The sequence below is a fragment of the Natator depressus genome, chromosome 5 (genome assembly GCF_965152275.1).
Source record: "Natator depressus isolate rNatDep1 chromosome 5, rNatDep2.hap1, whole genome shotgun sequence".
In the NCBI taxonomy this organism is placed as follows: Eukaryota; Metazoa; Chordata; order Testudines; family Cheloniidae; genus Natator; species Natator depressus.
In genome coordinates, this window is record NC_134238.1 from 77,056,713 (window position 1) to 77,075,317 (window position 18,605).

The window sequence follows — 18,605 nt, forward strand, 5'->3', positions numbered from 1 at the left end:
GTATGAAGGTGTAAAGCTCTGTAATTTTTATGAACACTTTTTTGGAAAAACTTGCATAGCTGTCTCTTGGCTCCACTAATGAATGCCATGGAGTTATTCCAAATCAGCTGTAGAATATTTTTTGCAGTACCTTATATATCGAACATTCTGGTTATATAAAGTGAAATTTAGAATATGAAAACCTGAGCTGTGGAATAGCGAAATAAAAAATGGCAAGTCTAAAAAGTAATGCTTTTAATATAATTATATAGTAAGCTTATGAGAGGAACTTCTACCAAACTACTTCATGGTTAAATCAGGGTTGCCAAATACAAAGTTCATTCCACAGGTAGGAACTGGCGTAAAAAACATCCCAAACTAACTTTTTTCCCAAAGAGCAGAATTGTGTAGCCTTAGTTTTAAAATGAATTTTCCTTTTAAAATATTCCTGAAACTCTTTTAAGTCCAGTACAAGGTGAATATGGGCTGAGTTATTTCTGTGTTCAAAATCTGATAATTGCTGAGGTAGTGTAATCACAATAAACCTTTATAGTGTCTTCTGCATGATTGGTGATTTTGGAGCACTAATTATATGGTATTCCAGATTAAGAAAAATGTAAATCTGATACTATTTGGTTCATTTATGGATTTTTTGAGTAAGTTGCCACATCCATAAACATTGCCATTTTATGAATTATTATATATAAAATAATGAGTTTAAGGTATTTCTATATTTATTTCATTCAACCTCTGAAGTGATTGTGACTTGGCAATTTAGTTTTGCCATATTGATTTGCTAATTCCTCTGAGTCTTACAACAACTTCACTTAAAGCTGTGTAGAAAGCTTTAAGAACCATTTTCAAATAACTTGTTTTAGAAGTTCTGAAGGAGTCCTACTTCTGGTAAAGCCCTAGTGTGTGTTATTACAATGTGTAAGACAGAATTATAATTACTTGATCACTTGAAGCAATGAAAAGGAAGTAGTGTGTTAACATATAATAAACTAACAAAAGGCAGGAAATTCAAAGTTAAGGCCAAAACTCTAACTCTCACTGTTGTTGGGTATAGATACTGTGTAACAGGGTGGCACTCACCTCTCGCAAAGGCCCCCTTGTCCGAGTGCATGAACCTGCACTTTCTCTCTGGCTTGCAGTGGAATCTTCAGCAATTCAGCCCTTTGGGCAGTGTCTCTCACAGTCTGTATGTGAGATAAAAATCAAACCCCTTCCAGGGTATAAGTCCCACAGGGAGGCCTATCTCAGCACCCTCTGTAATGTCGCTTTATTTGCAGCCCTATCTCTGCGCTCACTCCTCAATCAGTCCAGCAGGGCCTATCACAGTACCCTGGTTCGATGGTCTCTCAGCCCCTTCTGGGATCTCTCAAATTGTCCCTGCTCTGGTATAGAGTGGTGCCCCAAGGCTCCCTCCTCGCAGGCAATGTCTTCGCCCTCTCGGGGTTGCTCAGGCCCAAGCTGTCCAGCTGGACCGCTATGGTTCAGTTCCTCTTCCAGGGATGCATCAAAGTCCAGGCCACTTGGTCAGTATTTGGCGTGGGGGCCCTGGGCCTGTCCTACAGAGACACTAAAGATAGCAACCGTCCATCATGTTCCTTCAACTAAGCTGAGTCGCTGCTACAATTCCCTGAGCCACTTCCCCGTGGCCCCAGCATGTTCTTCACCCTTACCTCAGGGTCTGGTCCTTGTTGAGTCCCAGCGGCCAGCCCAGAGCTCCTTCTCGGCCTCCACTCCCCACCCCCCAATCTCTGCTAGCACTGCTCTGTCCTAGGTCCTGTAGCTCCCTCAGCCAGTCAGGCACACCACCCACATTCCTCCAGCAAAGAACTGAACTCTGCTCTGCACTTCAGCTCCTTTTATATGGTCTTGCTAAACCTGGATTAGCTGCTCCTTGCTGCCCCTCTCTGGCTGCAGCCCACGCCACCGCTCTAGGCAACTTGGAGGACTCTCTCCACTGCCCTTTTCTGGGGTGGGGTATGGCAGGGCTGTGAGGCCTTCAGCAGAGGGAGTCAGGGCCTAGTCCACCTCATCACACACTGATATTCAGGAGGGAATGGTGCTCTTGGCATGAAATGAGTTTTTAACTGTTTGTGGTTTTATGCTTTAATTTTCACAAGGATGTTTTATTATGCTCTTTATGTAAGCAAAGAAAAAATTTGCAAACTTTAGTGTTTTTAAATGTTACATACATTATTGCACAACTGGTTAAATGAATTACTTATTTTAACCTTCTGAAACATCAGGTATTTGCACTCTCTTGCAAGCTGCCTGTGGTTGACAGTAGCAGAAAGTGCTTTTGCACCCACAGTCTCCTGACTTTAGGGATTCACGAATTTTTCATAGTGTGGACCACATCTTAATAGGTTCTCATGAGCAATCTCTTTTTCTGTTCAGAAATATATCATTACCTTCCTTCCCATTTAGGATCCCCGCACATCCCTGTATAAATTGCTGGAGTTCTTGTCTGGGAAAAAACTGGGTAAATATTTCATGTAGCTTACCTTTCTGTAAACACGGGCCTTATCTATGCAGAATTTTTTCTATAACCTAAGGTGTGAATTAAACAGATTGTTTCACTGGTAAGCCCAAAGATAGACATGCTCTTCTTCTGTCTTTTTTTTTTTTTCCAAGTTAGTTTGTTACTTGGGAAGGGTTTAAATTTAAAACTGAAAAAAGCCACTCTTTAAATCTGAATGTGTGTTTACTTGGGGGATTATGCTGGTATAGCTGGTCCTATGTATACAAAGCCTCCGTTTAAGATCTGAACATAATTCTGGGGAATTCTGAGGGGAGACTGGGTGAGGAAAGTGGTCAGTGGAAGCATGTGACTAAAAGAACCAGGCAGAGGAAAAGACGGGCTAGAGAAGGAGAAATAGAGCTCTAGAACAGGTTTTCAGAGTTGGAAAATGAAGAAGGGGCTCAGCAGGTAATCACTGAAGTTGGAAGGGCAAGGAACAAGAGAAGAGCAGCTAGTCCTATAGGAAAAGGTGAAGAGTTAATGGAGACTACACCAAATATGAGCCCCAGGAGGATACAGGATGGGTTGAAGAGGATTACAAGGGAGAATAGGAAAGGAAAGAACTTGCAGCCAGAGGGAACAGGGGATAGACTGGAGAATAGCACCGTCACCAGGAAAAGGCAGGTCTATGTGATCGGGGATTTTTACTGAGAAGAATAGACAGGCCTGTAACCAGAGCTGATCCAGAGAATAGAAGGGTATGCTGTCTTCCAGGGGGCTAAGATACGGGATGTAGACCTGAGGTTGAAAAGGATCCCAAAGGGAGCGGGAAAGAATCCCCTAATTATCCTTCATGTGGGAACAAATGATACAGCTAGATTCTCGCTGGAAAGTATTAAGGGAGACTATGCTAGGCTGGGGAAGACGCTTAAGGAAATCGAGGCTCAGGTGATCTTTAGTGGGATTCTGCCTGTTCCTAGAGAAGAGCAACAAAGGTGTGACAAGATTATGACCGTCAACAGATGGCTTAGGCAGTGGTGCTATAAGGAGGGCTTTTGGGATGTATGGCCCCTGGGAGGCATTCATGGACAGAGGACAGTTCTCTTGGGATGGACTTCATCTGAGTAGGGAAGGAAATAGACTTCTAGGATGGAGGCTGGCACAACTGATTGAGAGCTTTAAACTAGGAATTTGGGGGAGATGGTTGGGAGATGTCCAGGTAATCTCCACGCCAGATTTTAGCATTGAGAGGGAAGAAAACAAAGTAAGAAAGGATACAGCCATGGGTAGGAGAACGTATATAAGGAGGAAGGGCAGTGTGGATACCAGTCTAATAGGTTATACTGGCTGTAGAATGACCGTGCCTAATAGGGTACAGAATGTGAGTGAGGCCAAACAGCAAAAATTAAGATGTTTGTACACCAATGCGAGGAGCCTAGATAACAAAATGGAGGAACTAGAGCTACTGGTACAGGAAGTGAAACCAGATATTAGAGGGATAACAGAAACATGGTGGAATAGGAGTCAGGACTGCACTACGGGTATTGAAGGGTATGTGCTGTTTAGGAAAGACCGAAATAAAGGTAAAGGTGGTGGAGTAGCATTGTATATCAATGATGAGGTAGAATGTAAAGAAATAAGCGATGGAATGGATAAGACAGAGTCCGTCTCAGCAAAAATTACATTGGGGAAGAAAACTACTACAGCCTCCCCTGGGATAGTGCTTGCGGTGTGCTACACACCGCCGGGATCTAATTTGGATATGGATAGAGCCCTTTTTAATGTTTTTAATAAAGTAAATATTAATGGAAACTGCGTGATCATGGGAGAACTTTCCAGATATAGACTGGAGGACGAGTACTAGCAATAATAATAGGGCTTGGATTTTCCTAGATGCGATAGCTGATGGATTCCTTCATCAAGTAGTTGCTGAACCGACTAGAGGGGATGCCATTTTAGATTTGGTTTTGGTGAGTAGTGAGGACCTCATAGAAGAAATGGTTGTAGGGGATAATCTTGGTTCAAGCGATCATGAGTTAATTCCGTTCAAACTGAATGGAAGGATTAACAAAAATAAATCTGCAACTAGGGTTTTTGATTTCAAAAGGGCTGACTTGCAAAAAATAAGGAAATTAGTTAGGGAAGTGGATTGGACTGAAGAACTTATGGATCTAAAGGTAGAGGAGGCCTGGGATTACTTTAAGCCAAAGCTGCAGAAGCTATCGGAAGCCTGCATCCCAAGAAAGGGGAAAAAATTCATAGGCAGGAGTTGTAGACCAAGCTGGATTAGCAAGCATCTCACAGAGGTGATTAAGAAAAAGCAGAAAGCATACAGGGAGTGGAAGATGGGAGGGATCAGCAAGGAAAGCTACCTTATTGAGGTCAGAACATGTAGGGATAAAGTGAGACAGGCTAAAAGTCAAGTAGAGTTGGACCTTGCAAAGGGAATTAAAACCAATAGTAAAAGGTTTTATAGCCATATTCAGAAGAAAAAAAACAAAGAAAGAAGTGGGACTGCTAAACACTGAGGATGGAGTGGAGGTCAAGCATAATCTAGGCATGGCCCAATATCTAAACAAATACTTTGCCTCAGTCTTCAATGAGGCTAAAGAGGATCTTCGGGATAATGATAGCATGACCAATGGGAATGAGGTTATGGAGGTAGATATTACCATATCTGAGGTAGAAGCGAAACTCAAACAGCTTAATGGGACTAAATCGGGGGGCCCAGATAATCTTCATCCAAGAATATTAAAGGAATTGGCACAAGAAATTGCAAGCCCATTAGCAAGAATTTTTAATGAATCTGTAAACTCAGGGGTTGTACGTATGATTGGAGAATTGCTTACATAGTTCCTATTTTTAAGAAAGGGACAAAAAGTGATCCGGGTAATTATAGGCCTGTTAGTTTGACATCTGTAGTATGCAAGGTCTTGGAAAAATTTTGAAGGAGAAGGTAGTTAAGGACATTGAAGTCAATGGTAAATGGGACAAAATACAACATGGTTTTACAAAAGGTAGATCGTGCCAAACCAACCTGATCTCCTTCTTTGAGGAAGTAACAGATTTTTTAGACAAAGGAAAAGCAGTGGATCTAATGTACCTAGATTTCAGTAAGGCGTTTGATACCGTGCCACATGGGGAATTACTAGTTAAACTGGAAAAGATGGGGATCAATAGGAAAATTGAAAGGTGGATAAGGAATTGGTTAAAGGGGAGACTACAACAGGTCCTACTGAAAGGTGTACTGTCAGGCTGGAGGGAGGTTACTAGTGGAGTTCCTCAAGGATCGGTTTTGGGACCAATCTTTTTATTACTGACCTCGGCACAAAAAGTGGGAGTGTGCTAATAAAGTTTGCGGATGATACAAAGCTGGGAGGTATTGCCAATTTAGAGAAGGACAGGGATATCCTACAGGAGGATCTGGATGACCTTGTAAACTGGAGTAATAGTAATAGGATGACATTTAATAGTGAGAAGTGTAAGGTCATGCATTTAGGGATTAATAACAAGAATTTTAGTTATAAACTGGGGACGCATCAATTAGAAGTAACGGAGGAGGAGAAGGACCTTGGAGTATTGGTTGATCATAGGATGACTTTGAGCTGCCAACATGATATGGCCGTGAAAAAAGCTAATGCGGTCTTAGGATGCAGCAGGAGAGATATTTCCAGTAGAGATAAGGAGGTTTTAGTACCATTATACAAGGCTCTGGTGAGACCTCACCTGGAATACTGTGTGCAGTTCTGGTCTCCCATGTTTAAGAAGGATGAATTCAAACTGGAACAGGTACAGAGAAGGGCTACTAGGATGATCCGAGGAATGGAAAACTTGTCTTATGAAAGAAGACTCAAGGAGCTTGGCTTGTTTAGCCTAACTAAAAGAAGGTTGAGGGGAGATATGATTGCTCTCTGTAAATATAATCAGAGGGATAAATACCGGAGAGGGAGAGGAATCATTTAAGCTCAGTACCAATGTGGACACAAGAGCAAATGGATACAAACTGGTCATTGGGAAGTTTAGACTTGAAATTAGACGAAGGTTTCTAACCATCAGAGGAGTGAAGTTTTGGAATAGCCTTCCAAGGGAAGCAGTGGGGACAAAAGATCTGTCTGGCTTTAAGGTTAAAGTCGGTAGGTTTATGGAGGAGATGGTATGATGGGATAACATGGTTTTGGTAATTAAATATTCATGGTAAATAGGCCCAATGGCCTGTGATGGGATATTAGATGGGGTGGGATCTGAGTTACTCAGGAAAGAATTTTCTGTAGTATCTGGCTGGTGAATCTTGCCCATATGCTCAGGGTTTAGCTGATCGCCATATTTGGGGTCGGGAAGGAATTTTCCTCCAGGGCAGATTGGAAGAGGCCCTGGAGGTTTTTCGCCTTCCTCTGTAGCATGGGGCACGGGTCACTTGCTGGAGGATTCTCTGCTCCTTGAAATCTTTAAACCACGATTTGAGGACTTCAATAGCTCAAACATAGGTGAAAGGTTTTTCGCAGGAGTGGTGGGTGAAATTCTGTGGCCTGCATTGTGCAGGCGGTCAGACTAGATGATCATAATGGTCCCTTCTGACCTAAATATCTATGAATAACTAGCATCGCATGACCAGTCAGTTCTCCATTGACCAAAGTTTGGGAACATCGGAACTGTGCGCTCCGTATCTTGTTAACATTTTTATTCGTTTACTTTTATTTTATTATCTTGCAGTCCCTCTCTGGCAAGCACATTTCCTTTGTTGCCCTGCCACATGTCATGCTTCAGACTCTCCCACTCCTTCCATTATCTTCTCTTTTACTCCCACAAACTCACCCACTCTGCATGTTAAACCACCAACCAAATAAGCTTCCCCCCAAACCTTTATTCAGAAACTTCTATTACAGTTCATAACAAACATTCGAAAAAAAATAGACCCATCGACATAAATGCACAACTACCTAAAGCAACCATGTTCAGTCTTGCCCAAGTTCCCCACACTCAGTAGTTTTTCCTTTGCCATGCTGTATCTAAGCATACACTGTGAGCTATTTAGGGCAGGGATTGTTTTGTCTGAAGAGCCAATGGAGGAATTTATATAATAAAGTAATAGTAGGATATGTGACTTGTGACAGGGTCGGGCCAGATGGCTACAGGAGAGTAATAGAAGGCAGATATATTAGCCCCAGGTTAAGTAGGTCCCTTTTCCCTGGGTAAGGTAACAGGGAAGGTTCCGGAACAATCAGGAACCTTCTGGAGACAATTAAGACAGACAGGCCGATTAGAACACCTCCAGCCAATCAAGAAGCTGCTAGAATCAATTAAGGCAGGCTAATCAGGGCACCTGGGTTTAAAAAAGAGCTCACTTCAGTTTGTGGTGCGCGTGTAAGGAGCTGGGAGCAAGAGGCGCTAGGAGCTGAGAGTGAGAACGCAAACTGTTGGAGAACTGAAGAGTACAAGCATTATGAGACACCAGGAGGAAGGTCCTATGGTGAGGATAAAGAAGGTTTTGGGAGGAGGCCATGGGGAAGTAGCCCAGGGAGTTGTAGCTGTTGCACAGCTGTTGCAGGAAGCACTCTAGACAGTTCCTCCCAAACCTCTCAACTCCTGGTCAGACACAGGAGGAGTTGACCTGGACTGTGGGTTCATGAAAACGGCCAAACTGAGGGCTGCCGTGAAGCTCCAAGTTGAGCAAATCCACCAATAAGCACAAGACCCACCAAGGTAGAGGAGGAACTTTGTCACAGACTTTATAGACAATTAGTCTGATACAGTATGGGAGATCCTCTGATTAGATCATATGCAAGACAATTTTTTAAAAAAAACTGAAGTTACACTAGTAGAAGAAAATTGCTACTTAATGCTCCACCAATCTGAAAATAATTCTTTTCATGACTAAATGATCAGATTGATAAAATGATTGAGAGGAAGTTCCTGCTATTTTGTCGTCATTAGCCTTGAATCAGCTTATGCAGTCTCCATTGAACCTCTGCAAGATATGATTTCCCAAGGGGAATGAAGAGGAAACAAAAGTGCTGTGGTGTAGTCTATCCCAGAAGTTGGAAGAACCCTTTGGATCCAGGAGGCAGACAGGACATTTAAGTTTTTAGAGATGAGATCATCAGTTATTGCTGCCCAGAATGATGATATACTGAAATATCTGCAGAGAGAACCTGGATTAGTTTTTATTTTATACTTGTAAATACAGACGAAGTTAACAGGCTGGTATGGTTCCTGGAATGAGCGATCAACAAGAAGCAATACTCACATGATGACCCCTGTCTCCAATGGGAATCTGCTCCCTGAAACCATCCTGTAGTCAGACTGGTGCATTGTTAGAGTATACAAAAGAGACTGAAGGAGTACAATGTAGCAGCTCTGCAATAAGTAAAAGTTACCATTGGACTGTGAGGCTGTAGTGGAGCTAAAAATTGTCGAAATGAAGTGATTTGCAGCTGTGTACTTTGACATTGTCATAGTACAACGTTTACATAGACCCTGGGTCTTTGCCCTTAGGACTAGGGTGAGCAACTGTCTTCTGCAATGCTTAAATTCTTTTATCAAATTGTTATAGAAGGAAATGAATAAGCCAATCATCTCTTGTTTCCTGGTGTGCTTTGAGTATACAAATTAATATGCAATAAAAACACAGCACTCATAAATATTTGTGACAAGTGTATCTGTTTAACATAAGAGAGTCTCTCTCATCACAACCTATATGAGCATCTCACAGAAGCTGTTCATATTCAAACAGCATTCCTTTGAGGTAAGGAACAGTTCTTGTTTCTCAGGTAGGGAACTGAGACAGAGATTAAAGTTTTTGTAGTAAGCATGCGGCAGAGCCAAGAGTTCAGCCTAGTCTTAACCACGAGACTGTCCTTCAGAGGAAGACCCATTCTCATCTAGGGAAAACAAGGGACACTTTCCTTTGCATGGAAACTTGAATATAATTTAAAAAATCCTGGCCCTGCATGGATGTAAAACTGACTCTGGTGAAAGCCTTCACAAAAAACTAATGATCTAAGGAATGCTGCAAGGCTTGTGAGGCAACTTTTCACATGGAAAATAATGAAGTCTTGTGCTTATATACTTGAAAAAGCTCACTATGCCTCTTTTGAGAGAGCACAGTGTGCTGTTTAGATCCCTCAGCATTTGAACATCAAGAAAAAGTTAGGGTAGTGGTAGATACTTCAGAGCACACTCTGGTAAATCTCTGGGACTATAGTTCTAGCTCTTGGCGCAGGATGTCTTTAACAGCTCATAAAACAAATTATATTTTTCTGCTTTTAAATCTGATGCTTGATTTCTTACTTAAGCATTCTTGTATATAGTCTTTGTTCTTTATTGCTTTTAGACTTGCTTTATTTGCTTTTGGGCAAATTTTATTAAGATGGAGTTTAGATAGTAAAGAAAAACCTTCTTTACAATATTTAAATTCAAGTTCAAGGACAAGGTGAGTTTATCTTTAAGTGTGCTCTTGTATCTTGCTAGAGATATCTATTACAGCCAACTGTGTGTGTTCTCAAAATTGTTACCTATGGAAACAAAATACACTCTGTAGATAATTCTGCATTGTCCTCTCTCACTGGAACCATTTGTTATGTGAAGTGAACTAAGGTCGGAATTGCATTTAGTATATGAAGCAGAGATTGTTGAACATGTTCATCAGATACGTTATCCAACTTTTTTCCAGTATTAAAGCAAGTCTTCAACTGGTAGAATATTATGTTACGCATTATTTGATGGATAACTAATCCCTCAAATCATTCATCAGATAATGGTGAAAAATGCACTAAAGCTGGAGAACATGGCCATTGGAGAGTTCCTCTTGGCTAAGGGAATTTTCAGCTGGTATAGAGCTTTCAGATTGGTTTGCTTGGCTGCTTTGCACTTGGCTAATGCATGCCATTCTGGTGGTTTCCCACAACTATTCTACCCCAGCAATTCTCCACCACTGACTTGGAACACTCCCATTTATTTTGAAACCAATCTCTAAATGCTCTTTGTAGTCTGATAAGTAGGTATATACACTTCATTTAAGTGAATTCCCTTTTCCCATGAAAATGCAGTTCTGTACTGAGTGTTTGAGCAGATCAGACACACATACCTCCTTACCCTTATAAGAGGAAGATATCACAAAATAGTTCATGGGATGTTAATATTGCATTATATGATACTAGTTACAGCAGAATTGCATAGTTTAGAAAAACTTTTATTACCACAGCAAATTTCAACTATATTATTTAATTTTGTATATTTGTGATCCTAAATTTTAATCCCATGCATTTGGGAGAAAGCAATATTCTGTACAACTGGATTAAAGACTGATATATTGTACGTTAGTCAGTGATACTCCAGTATAGCCAAGTTTTCGAACTAGTTTAACTAGATATGCCAGTTACGTAATGGTGATCAAGTGATATGCTTTATTGGAAGGCTCCAAATAACCTATAATTGAAAGATGACTTCTAAAGGATCACAGCTATTATCAGTTTCTTGTGCTTTACACAACTTTCTTTTTTATAGAACAGCATTTTCACTTACATTGAGTTTATATTAAAAGTGTTACTATCCCAGATCTACCAAGTCAGCTGGTTAGCACCCCCTGTATTTAGATTGCTGAACCCTTACAATGGTAAAGGATTCTTGGTACCTTTTCTTTGAGAAACTCTCATTCTTCCATTGTTTGCTGGAGACCTTAGATGCTCAAAGGGAGGAGTGTCCTTGAACTAGGGAAATGCTTTTTTTGTCATGAAATTTCCTTTCAGCTCTTGCTGAGATATAAACTGTTTAAAAAAAAAAATTCACCATTCCCTTGCTTTCATGTGTTCCTCAGGAAAATTTTGACAGCTTGCCAAAATAACTGAACACGCAAAAGGGCTAAGAAGCTGCTGCTGCAGCAGCACATGCTGTACTGGGAACACCGGGAAGCTGCCAGAGCAGTTGTATGGAGGGACAGGGTTGGAGAAGAAAGCCAAGCTGGGCTCCCCACTCCCTGGGCAGAGCCCCTGGCACTAGTGGCCTATGCTGCCCTGGGGGACTCAGCCTGGGTATGTTCTTACCAAATTTCCAGGGAGGAGGTGGCAGGAGAAGGAAAGAGAAGCCAAAGCGTAGTCATTCTAGGTTACTCCTGGATCCAGCAATCCCATCCCATCTCCCTCTACCCCCCCCCCCCCCCCCGCACTGGGATAACAGCCTCGCCTGCTGTCAGTTATTGTAGTTGGTCCTGTAGCTCAAGAATTAGTAGTCTGTGCTGTGATGGTGAAGGTTCAGGCTTCATTACCCACTGATACATAATGAGGGGTTGTTAGTTGCACTCAGTAGAACTTTATTTAAAAAAAATAAACCTCTCAACAGACAGACAAACCAAAAAAAAAACTATGGTAAAATGTTTAGTTTGCAGAATCAGGCACTCAAAAGGTTGGAAATGCCAGATTTATAGTTAACCTCTACATCTTAATTGTACCCCCTTGTGCGTGTGAATAAATCTTAATTACATGATCACATACTTTTTTCCCACATGATTCCTGTCTCCTTCAATACACAGAGGTCAGAATGGAGATTTCATGGGCAACTGTAAATCTGGCATTTTCTAACTTTCAAGCGCTTGCCTTCGCAACCCAAATAATCCTGTTTTGACCGGTTTTTTTTTAATCATCTAATATAGAATTAGTTTGGGATGGGGACTGCTTAACCTTCTGTAATCTGTTAACACCAGTTCGTTTCACCATGTACATTTTCACTAAGTATTGGCAGCGTAAAACTTTTTTTTTTTTTTTTTTTTGGTAAAGACATCTTCGCTATATATTGATTATTAGAACAATGGATAGTAAATAATTCAAAAACTGTAATTGAGATAAACTGTCTTATTTTAAAGGTTAAATCCTTTCTGTTTTGCTTTTTTTTTTTTTTAAATCAGGAGCCAATGAAGTCCAGAGCACCACAGCTACATTTGGAATACAGATTCTACAAGCAATTAGGATCTGGAGGTAAACATACGTACAGTGTATCAGACTGTAAAATAATGTGAAAACTGACAATGGATTAAACATGAGTTGACTGATCTTGGGGTGTAACTGTCCTTTAATAACATCTTTTTAAATCAGCAGGTAGCCATAGCAGCAAAATGAAAAATAGACTGAAAGCCATTTGGTTTCATATATAACTTTATTGCTGGAATATTTTCATGTCAGTACTGGTTTATTCACTCTGATGGAAATATATTCTGTAGTATATTTGTACACTGTTTTTGCAATTGTGCATATATGTATTTAACTTTGATTTATTGTAAACTGATAGTTTTTTATCTATTGAAAAATATAGCTTCCAAGTACTCAAACCTTAGGTGTTATAGAAGTTGTGGGTGTGAATTGGTGTGCTAAGGGCTTGTCTGTACAAACACTTAAGGTATGTCTATACTACCCCGAGTGCTCTCCCGTCGACTCCTGTACTCCACCGGCACAAGAGGCACAGGCGGAGTCGACGGGGGAGAAGCAGCAGTCAACTCACTGCCCCGAAGACACTGTGGTGAGTAGATCTGAGTACGTCGACTTCAGCTACGTTATTCACATAGCTGAAGTTGTGTAACGTAGGTTGATTTCCCCCCAGTGTAGACCAGGCTATAGTTGTGGCAAGCTCGTGTGTGCTGCTCACCAAGTGTCCATGTGTGCATCAGAAGGCTCTACTAAAATTCCGTAGTACTGTAATCTACCCTTTCTGAAATGGGAGCACGTTAAAGCGTACAAGGGAACTTTTAGGCATGCCAGCAGGGCGCATATGAACATTTAGTGTGTGGGAGGAGGAGGCTGTTTTAGAACTTCACTCTTCTGATGGTTAGAAACCGTCATCTAATTTCAAGCCTAAACTTGATGATGGCCAGTTTATATTCATTTGTTCTTGTGCCAAATTGGCCCTTAACTTAAATGAGTCCTCTCCCTCCCTGGTGTTTATCCCTCTGATGTATTTATAGAGAGCTATCATATTTCCCCATATCCTTCATTTTGATAGGCTAAACAAGCCAAGCTCTTTAAGTCTCCTCTCTGAAGGTTGGTTCTACATTCCTCTTATCATCCTAGTAGCTCTTCTCTGCAGCTGTTCCAGTTTGAATTTATCTTTCTTAAACTTGGGAGACGAGGATTGCACACAGCATTACAGATGAGGTCTCACCAGTGCCTTATATAATGGTAATAACACTTCCCTATCTCTACTGGAAATACCTTGACTGATGCATCCTAGGATTGCATTAGCATTTTTCATGGCTGCATCACATTGGTGGCTCATTATCATCCTGCGATCGACCAATATCCCCATGTCTTTCTCCTCCTATTGCTTCTGACTGATGCATCCCCAGCTTATAGCAAAAATTCTTTGGTCCCTAAGTGCATGACCTTGTACTTTGCATTATTAAATTTCATCCCATTTCTCTTTATTCAAGTTTTCAAGGTTGTCCAAACCTTCTTGTATGATCTTCTGGTCTTTCTCCTTAATGGCAATACCTCCACCTTTGTGTCATATGCAAATTTCGTGCCAAGGTCATTAATGAAAATGTTGAATAAGATTGGTCCCAAGACTGATCCTTGGAGAAATTCAACTAATAACCTCTTTCTAGCGCGACATTTCACCTTTCAGTGTGATCTGTTATAGTCTTCCCTTTAACCAGTTCCTTACCCATCTTTCAATTATGTAGCTACAGTATATCTTGATTTTAGTAAGGATTTTGATGCAATTCCACCTGACATTCTCATAAGCAAACTAGGGAAATGTGTTCTAAATGATATTACTCCAAGTTGGGCGCATAAGCGGTTGAAAGACCATACTCAGAGTAGTTACCAATAGTTTTCTGTCAAAATGGGAGGATGGTATCTAGTGGTCTCCCGCAAGGGTCTGTCCTGGATTTAGTACTTGTCAATATTTTTATTAATGACTTTGATAATGTTGTGGAAAGTATGCTTATACAGTTTGTGGATATCACCAAGGTGGGAGGAGCTGCAAGCAGTTTGGAGGACAGAATTAGAATTCAAAACAACCTTGACAAATTGGATAACTGGTCAAATCATCAAGATGAACTTCAACAAAGACAAGTGCAAAGTACGACACTTAAGAAAGGAAAAATCAAATGCACAATTACAAAATGAGAAATAAGTGGCTAGATTATTCTGCTACTGCTGCTGAAAAGGATTTGGCGATATAGTGGATCATGAATGAGTAGTCAGTGTGATGCACTTGCAAAAAAGGCTGTTATCTTTCTGGCATGTATTAACAGGAATATGATATGTAAAACATGGGAAGTAACTGTCCCACTCTGCTTGGCACTGGTGAGTACCTCACTTGTAGTACTGTGTCCAGTTCTGGGTGCCATGCTTTAAGAAAGATGTGGACAAACTGGAGAGAGTCCAGAGGAGAACAACAAAAACGATAAGAGGTTTAGAAAACCTGACTTAGAGGAAAGATTAAAAAAAACCCCACAACTGGATGTGTTTAGTCTTGAGAAAAGATGACGGGGGGTGAGGGACAGAGACGGACCTGAGAAAGTGTTCAAATAAGCTAATGGCTGTTATAAAGATAGGGATCAGTTGTTTGCCATGTCCACTGTGAAGGCAGGACAAGAAGTAATGTGCTTAAACTGCCGCAAGCGAGATTTAAGCTAGATATTAGGGGGGGAAAAGTTTCTACCTGTAAGGATAGTTAAGTACTAGAACAGGCTTCCAAGGGAGGTTGTGAATCCCCATCATTGAAGGTTTTTAAGATCAGGTATAGCTGCACAGTCAAGCATTCAAGTTGGGAAATTTCAGAATTAAGGTTGATTGTTCAAACTTAATTCAGCCACCTTGTTTGCACCTTGTTTGTTTTTAATTCAATATTTTGTTTTGTTTTGTGTGGGCCTATGCTGTCTTTAGTGTACACAGTCCAAATTGTGCACTGAATACAGAATTTCCTCGTGGTCTATTACGTGGCACTCCATCACCTGAGTGCTTCACAAACACCTGTGAATCTTTATCTTCACACATTCTATGTGAAGTGAGGTGGTGATTTTTATCCCTGACTTACAGATGTGGGAAGCCATGCCACAGAAATTAGACAAAATTGCCAATTGTCCACTAATTGTGGGTGAATAATCTGACACGTGATTTTTGAGGTCCTGATTTTTCAGAGTACTCATTCATTTTATGATACCTTGTTTATTCTAAGCGCAGGTCCCATTCACTTCAGTTGCAGCCCTACTGTCTCAAGTTGGGCTCTCAGAAAATGAGGAACACCTAGTTAGTGGCAGATTTGTGAAAAATTTGGTTTAAGTGACTTGCCCAGAATCACACAGGAACTGTGTAACAGAGATAGGGCTAAAACCCAGTTCTCCAGAATGGCATGCAGCTGCCTTAAATACAAATTAAGGCACTAGTTACTGCAGTCCCTGTCCTCAATTACTACACACGTTTCTTCTGAAACAAATGAGGCCAGGGTAGTATAGACAGCAGCCTCATTCAGTATACACTGTAATGAATTCCAGAGCACTATTCATCCTGTGCACTGAATGAGGCAGGAGTTCTGTGGAAAAAAATGGTGTGTGATCATGTAGACTATCATAATGCATATGAACAAGGGGCTGAATTAAGGTTTTATGGACAATCTTAATTCTGGCATTTCCTAAATTTTGACTGCTTGACTTTGAAATCTTAATCTTTTAGTATAGTTTTTTGTATGTAATTTCCTTTAAAAAAGCAAGCTGAAAAGAAATTCCATCATGTAGAATCATAGCGATTCCCTCCTGCTTCAACAGGAGGAATAGAACTTCCAGATCTACAGTACAGTTCAAATGACGGCAGAATTCTAACAGTAACTGAAAGCTGAAGTAGGGTTGTCATCTTCTGTGGACCAACCACTAGAGGTAGATGATACACATTTTGTCAGTGGGTTTCACATATATTTGCTGACAGCAGAGGATTGTTGAAATGGAGTTCTTTTCCAGATTCGGAGGGGAGTGTACTCTAGAGATTATAGACTCTTCTGCCCTCCAGCCTGTCCTTTTCCTTGTCTTCTCCCTGCAACCTGGTTAGCTTCCTGGCCCAGACTCAGTCTTCCCCTTACCACCTCTCTGCATTCAAATCAGGCTGCTTTCTCATTCTTCTCACTGCCTAGTGCTGGCTGGAGGAGCACTGAGTACAGGAGATGATGTCCCTGCTTTTGATTTCTGTGGCTATTGCCACAACAGACCCTGGCTGCCTGGAGGAGCAATTGCAAAGCAAGTCCTCAGTCTCAACATTCCTGAGCTGAAATATGACCACTCTGCAGATGAAATATTCAGAGAATTAGCTGCCAAACTATGTGAACTAAGATATTAAGAGGCTTATAACATGGCCAAATTCCTGTGGGTTTTCACAGGGATGACAAAAGGCAAACCCCTGATACCAGGGTGTTGTGACTTGTCAAATTTCAAATCCATGCCTCAAAGCATGGAAGCATAAGAGGTTCTTAACAAAGTGGTTGTAAATATTTTTAAGATATGCTTACCAATATATTTTCTCCTGATCTCTTTGAGAAATAGTTGAAACGTTTTAGCTGAAATTAATAATTAAAAAAAAGTAAATAATTCAGCCTGGGGCAGACAAATGGTATGGAAACTTCAGTGCAAACAGTTAAAATTTGCAGTTATAAGCTACCAAAACAGGGTTTTGTTAACATTATGTGTTAAGCATGGCTACCTGTTCTGCCTATAATACAATATTAGGAGCAACTGTTTTGAATGCAAGTGACATCAACGGTAACTCTCTAAAGCTGAAATAATAAGGCCTTTATAGAATATGTTCACCTTTACTTGTCAACTGTTATAGAAACTGCATAACATTTCCTGTGATTTCATTTTAATTGACTTCTGCTGATATCTGATCTGTGAATTTTAGTGTAGTGATGTAGTGTGCCACTTGACAGAAGATGTTCTTTTTGAGTTATCAATAATAACTCAATAATAATGATAGTTAATAATAATAATAATAATAGCATTTTAGTTGCAATAGTAACTGACAAAACACATTTGTAGGACAGGGCTTTCTGCATAATCATTAGTAGCTTTTGTCCATGGATCTGATGTACTGATGCATTTCTACATCTGTGAAGTCATAGACTAGAAAAAAAAATCTTTTGTTTAAAAAAACAGCCTGAGAATCCCCTCATACTTCGCTCTCGCTCTCTCTCGCTCAAAAAAAAGCCTTGAAAACAATTATACACAAAATCCAGAACCAGTTACAATGTCTGGGCTGATTTACTCTTGTATGAATCCATTATGTAATAGTGAAAGGACATGTGGATTAAATTAATCCAGTGCCTCATTAATTTTCAGATTCACCGCTCAATTTGTGCTTTTACGTTGTTGGCAAGCAAGGGTAAATGTACTCTAACTTGCTACTTAAACTTTTTAATTCTAAAATATGCTCCCAAAATAATCTTCAGTTTTCTAATGTGAATTGTGATGTTGATAATCAGATCCACATGGTCAAATTCTACATATTTTCCATACATTAGATTGGACTGTGTTCTCTAGCTTGACATCAGCAGCTACCACTGTCTGATGCCTCAGTGGAAAGTGACTTCCCACTCCCCCAAAATATATGCCCAGCCAGTTGTGCATTGAAGTGGGGTGGGGAATCAATTCTTAGTTACTGCAAGTGATTTCATCACGAGGCATGGAATTTGATAACTCTTACTTTAGCTTGTCCTATTACAGTTGTCAGTGGTTGTAAAATTATCCAGCCCTTAAGGGAGGGTGGGGGTAATTTCAGCCATAGCATTTGAATTAATGGTTTCCTTTGTCAATAAATTCTGCAGGATGATCATACATTATATAATAGTATTTCCTTTTTCATTGGTTCTAAATTGACTTGCTGCTAAGGTCATTGAGCCCTTGATCTTTCATTGTGGAATGCAGCAAAATAGAGGGAACTGATCAGTTTACATTATATAGGCCTTTCATAACTTAAATTATCATAAGTCAAGTCTCCTATGCTTTGCTTTCCAGGCAAATGTTTCTTGGTTTTTTTTTTTAATCTCTTGTTCTATGTGTCCCACCATATTTCAAAAGTCAGGGGTAATAAGGTACGAAGCTCAGAGTGCTTTAATACAGCTTGCATCGTGGCAATTCTTGGGGGATAAGTAATAGCGCAAAGAGAATGGGATGAATCTTCTAGAT

The 18,605-nt window shown here is 40.4% G+C and overlaps 1 protein-coding gene across 7 annotated transcripts in view; it reads left to right on the forward strand.

The window, feature by feature from the left end:
• CSNK1G3 (casein kinase 1 gamma 3) overlaps window positions 1-18,605 on the forward strand; it is a 167,896-nt gene that overhangs the window by 56,449 nt on the left and 92,842 nt on the right. For all 7 annotated transcript variants that reach the window (XM_074953035.1, XM_074953036.1, XM_074953038.1 and 4 more), the window contains one exon: window positions 12,348-12,417. In XM_074953035.1, the coding sequence (XP_074809136.1) occupies window positions 12,348-12,417 (70 nt within the window). The remainder of the gene's footprint in view (window positions 1-12,347; window positions 12,418-18,605) is intronic.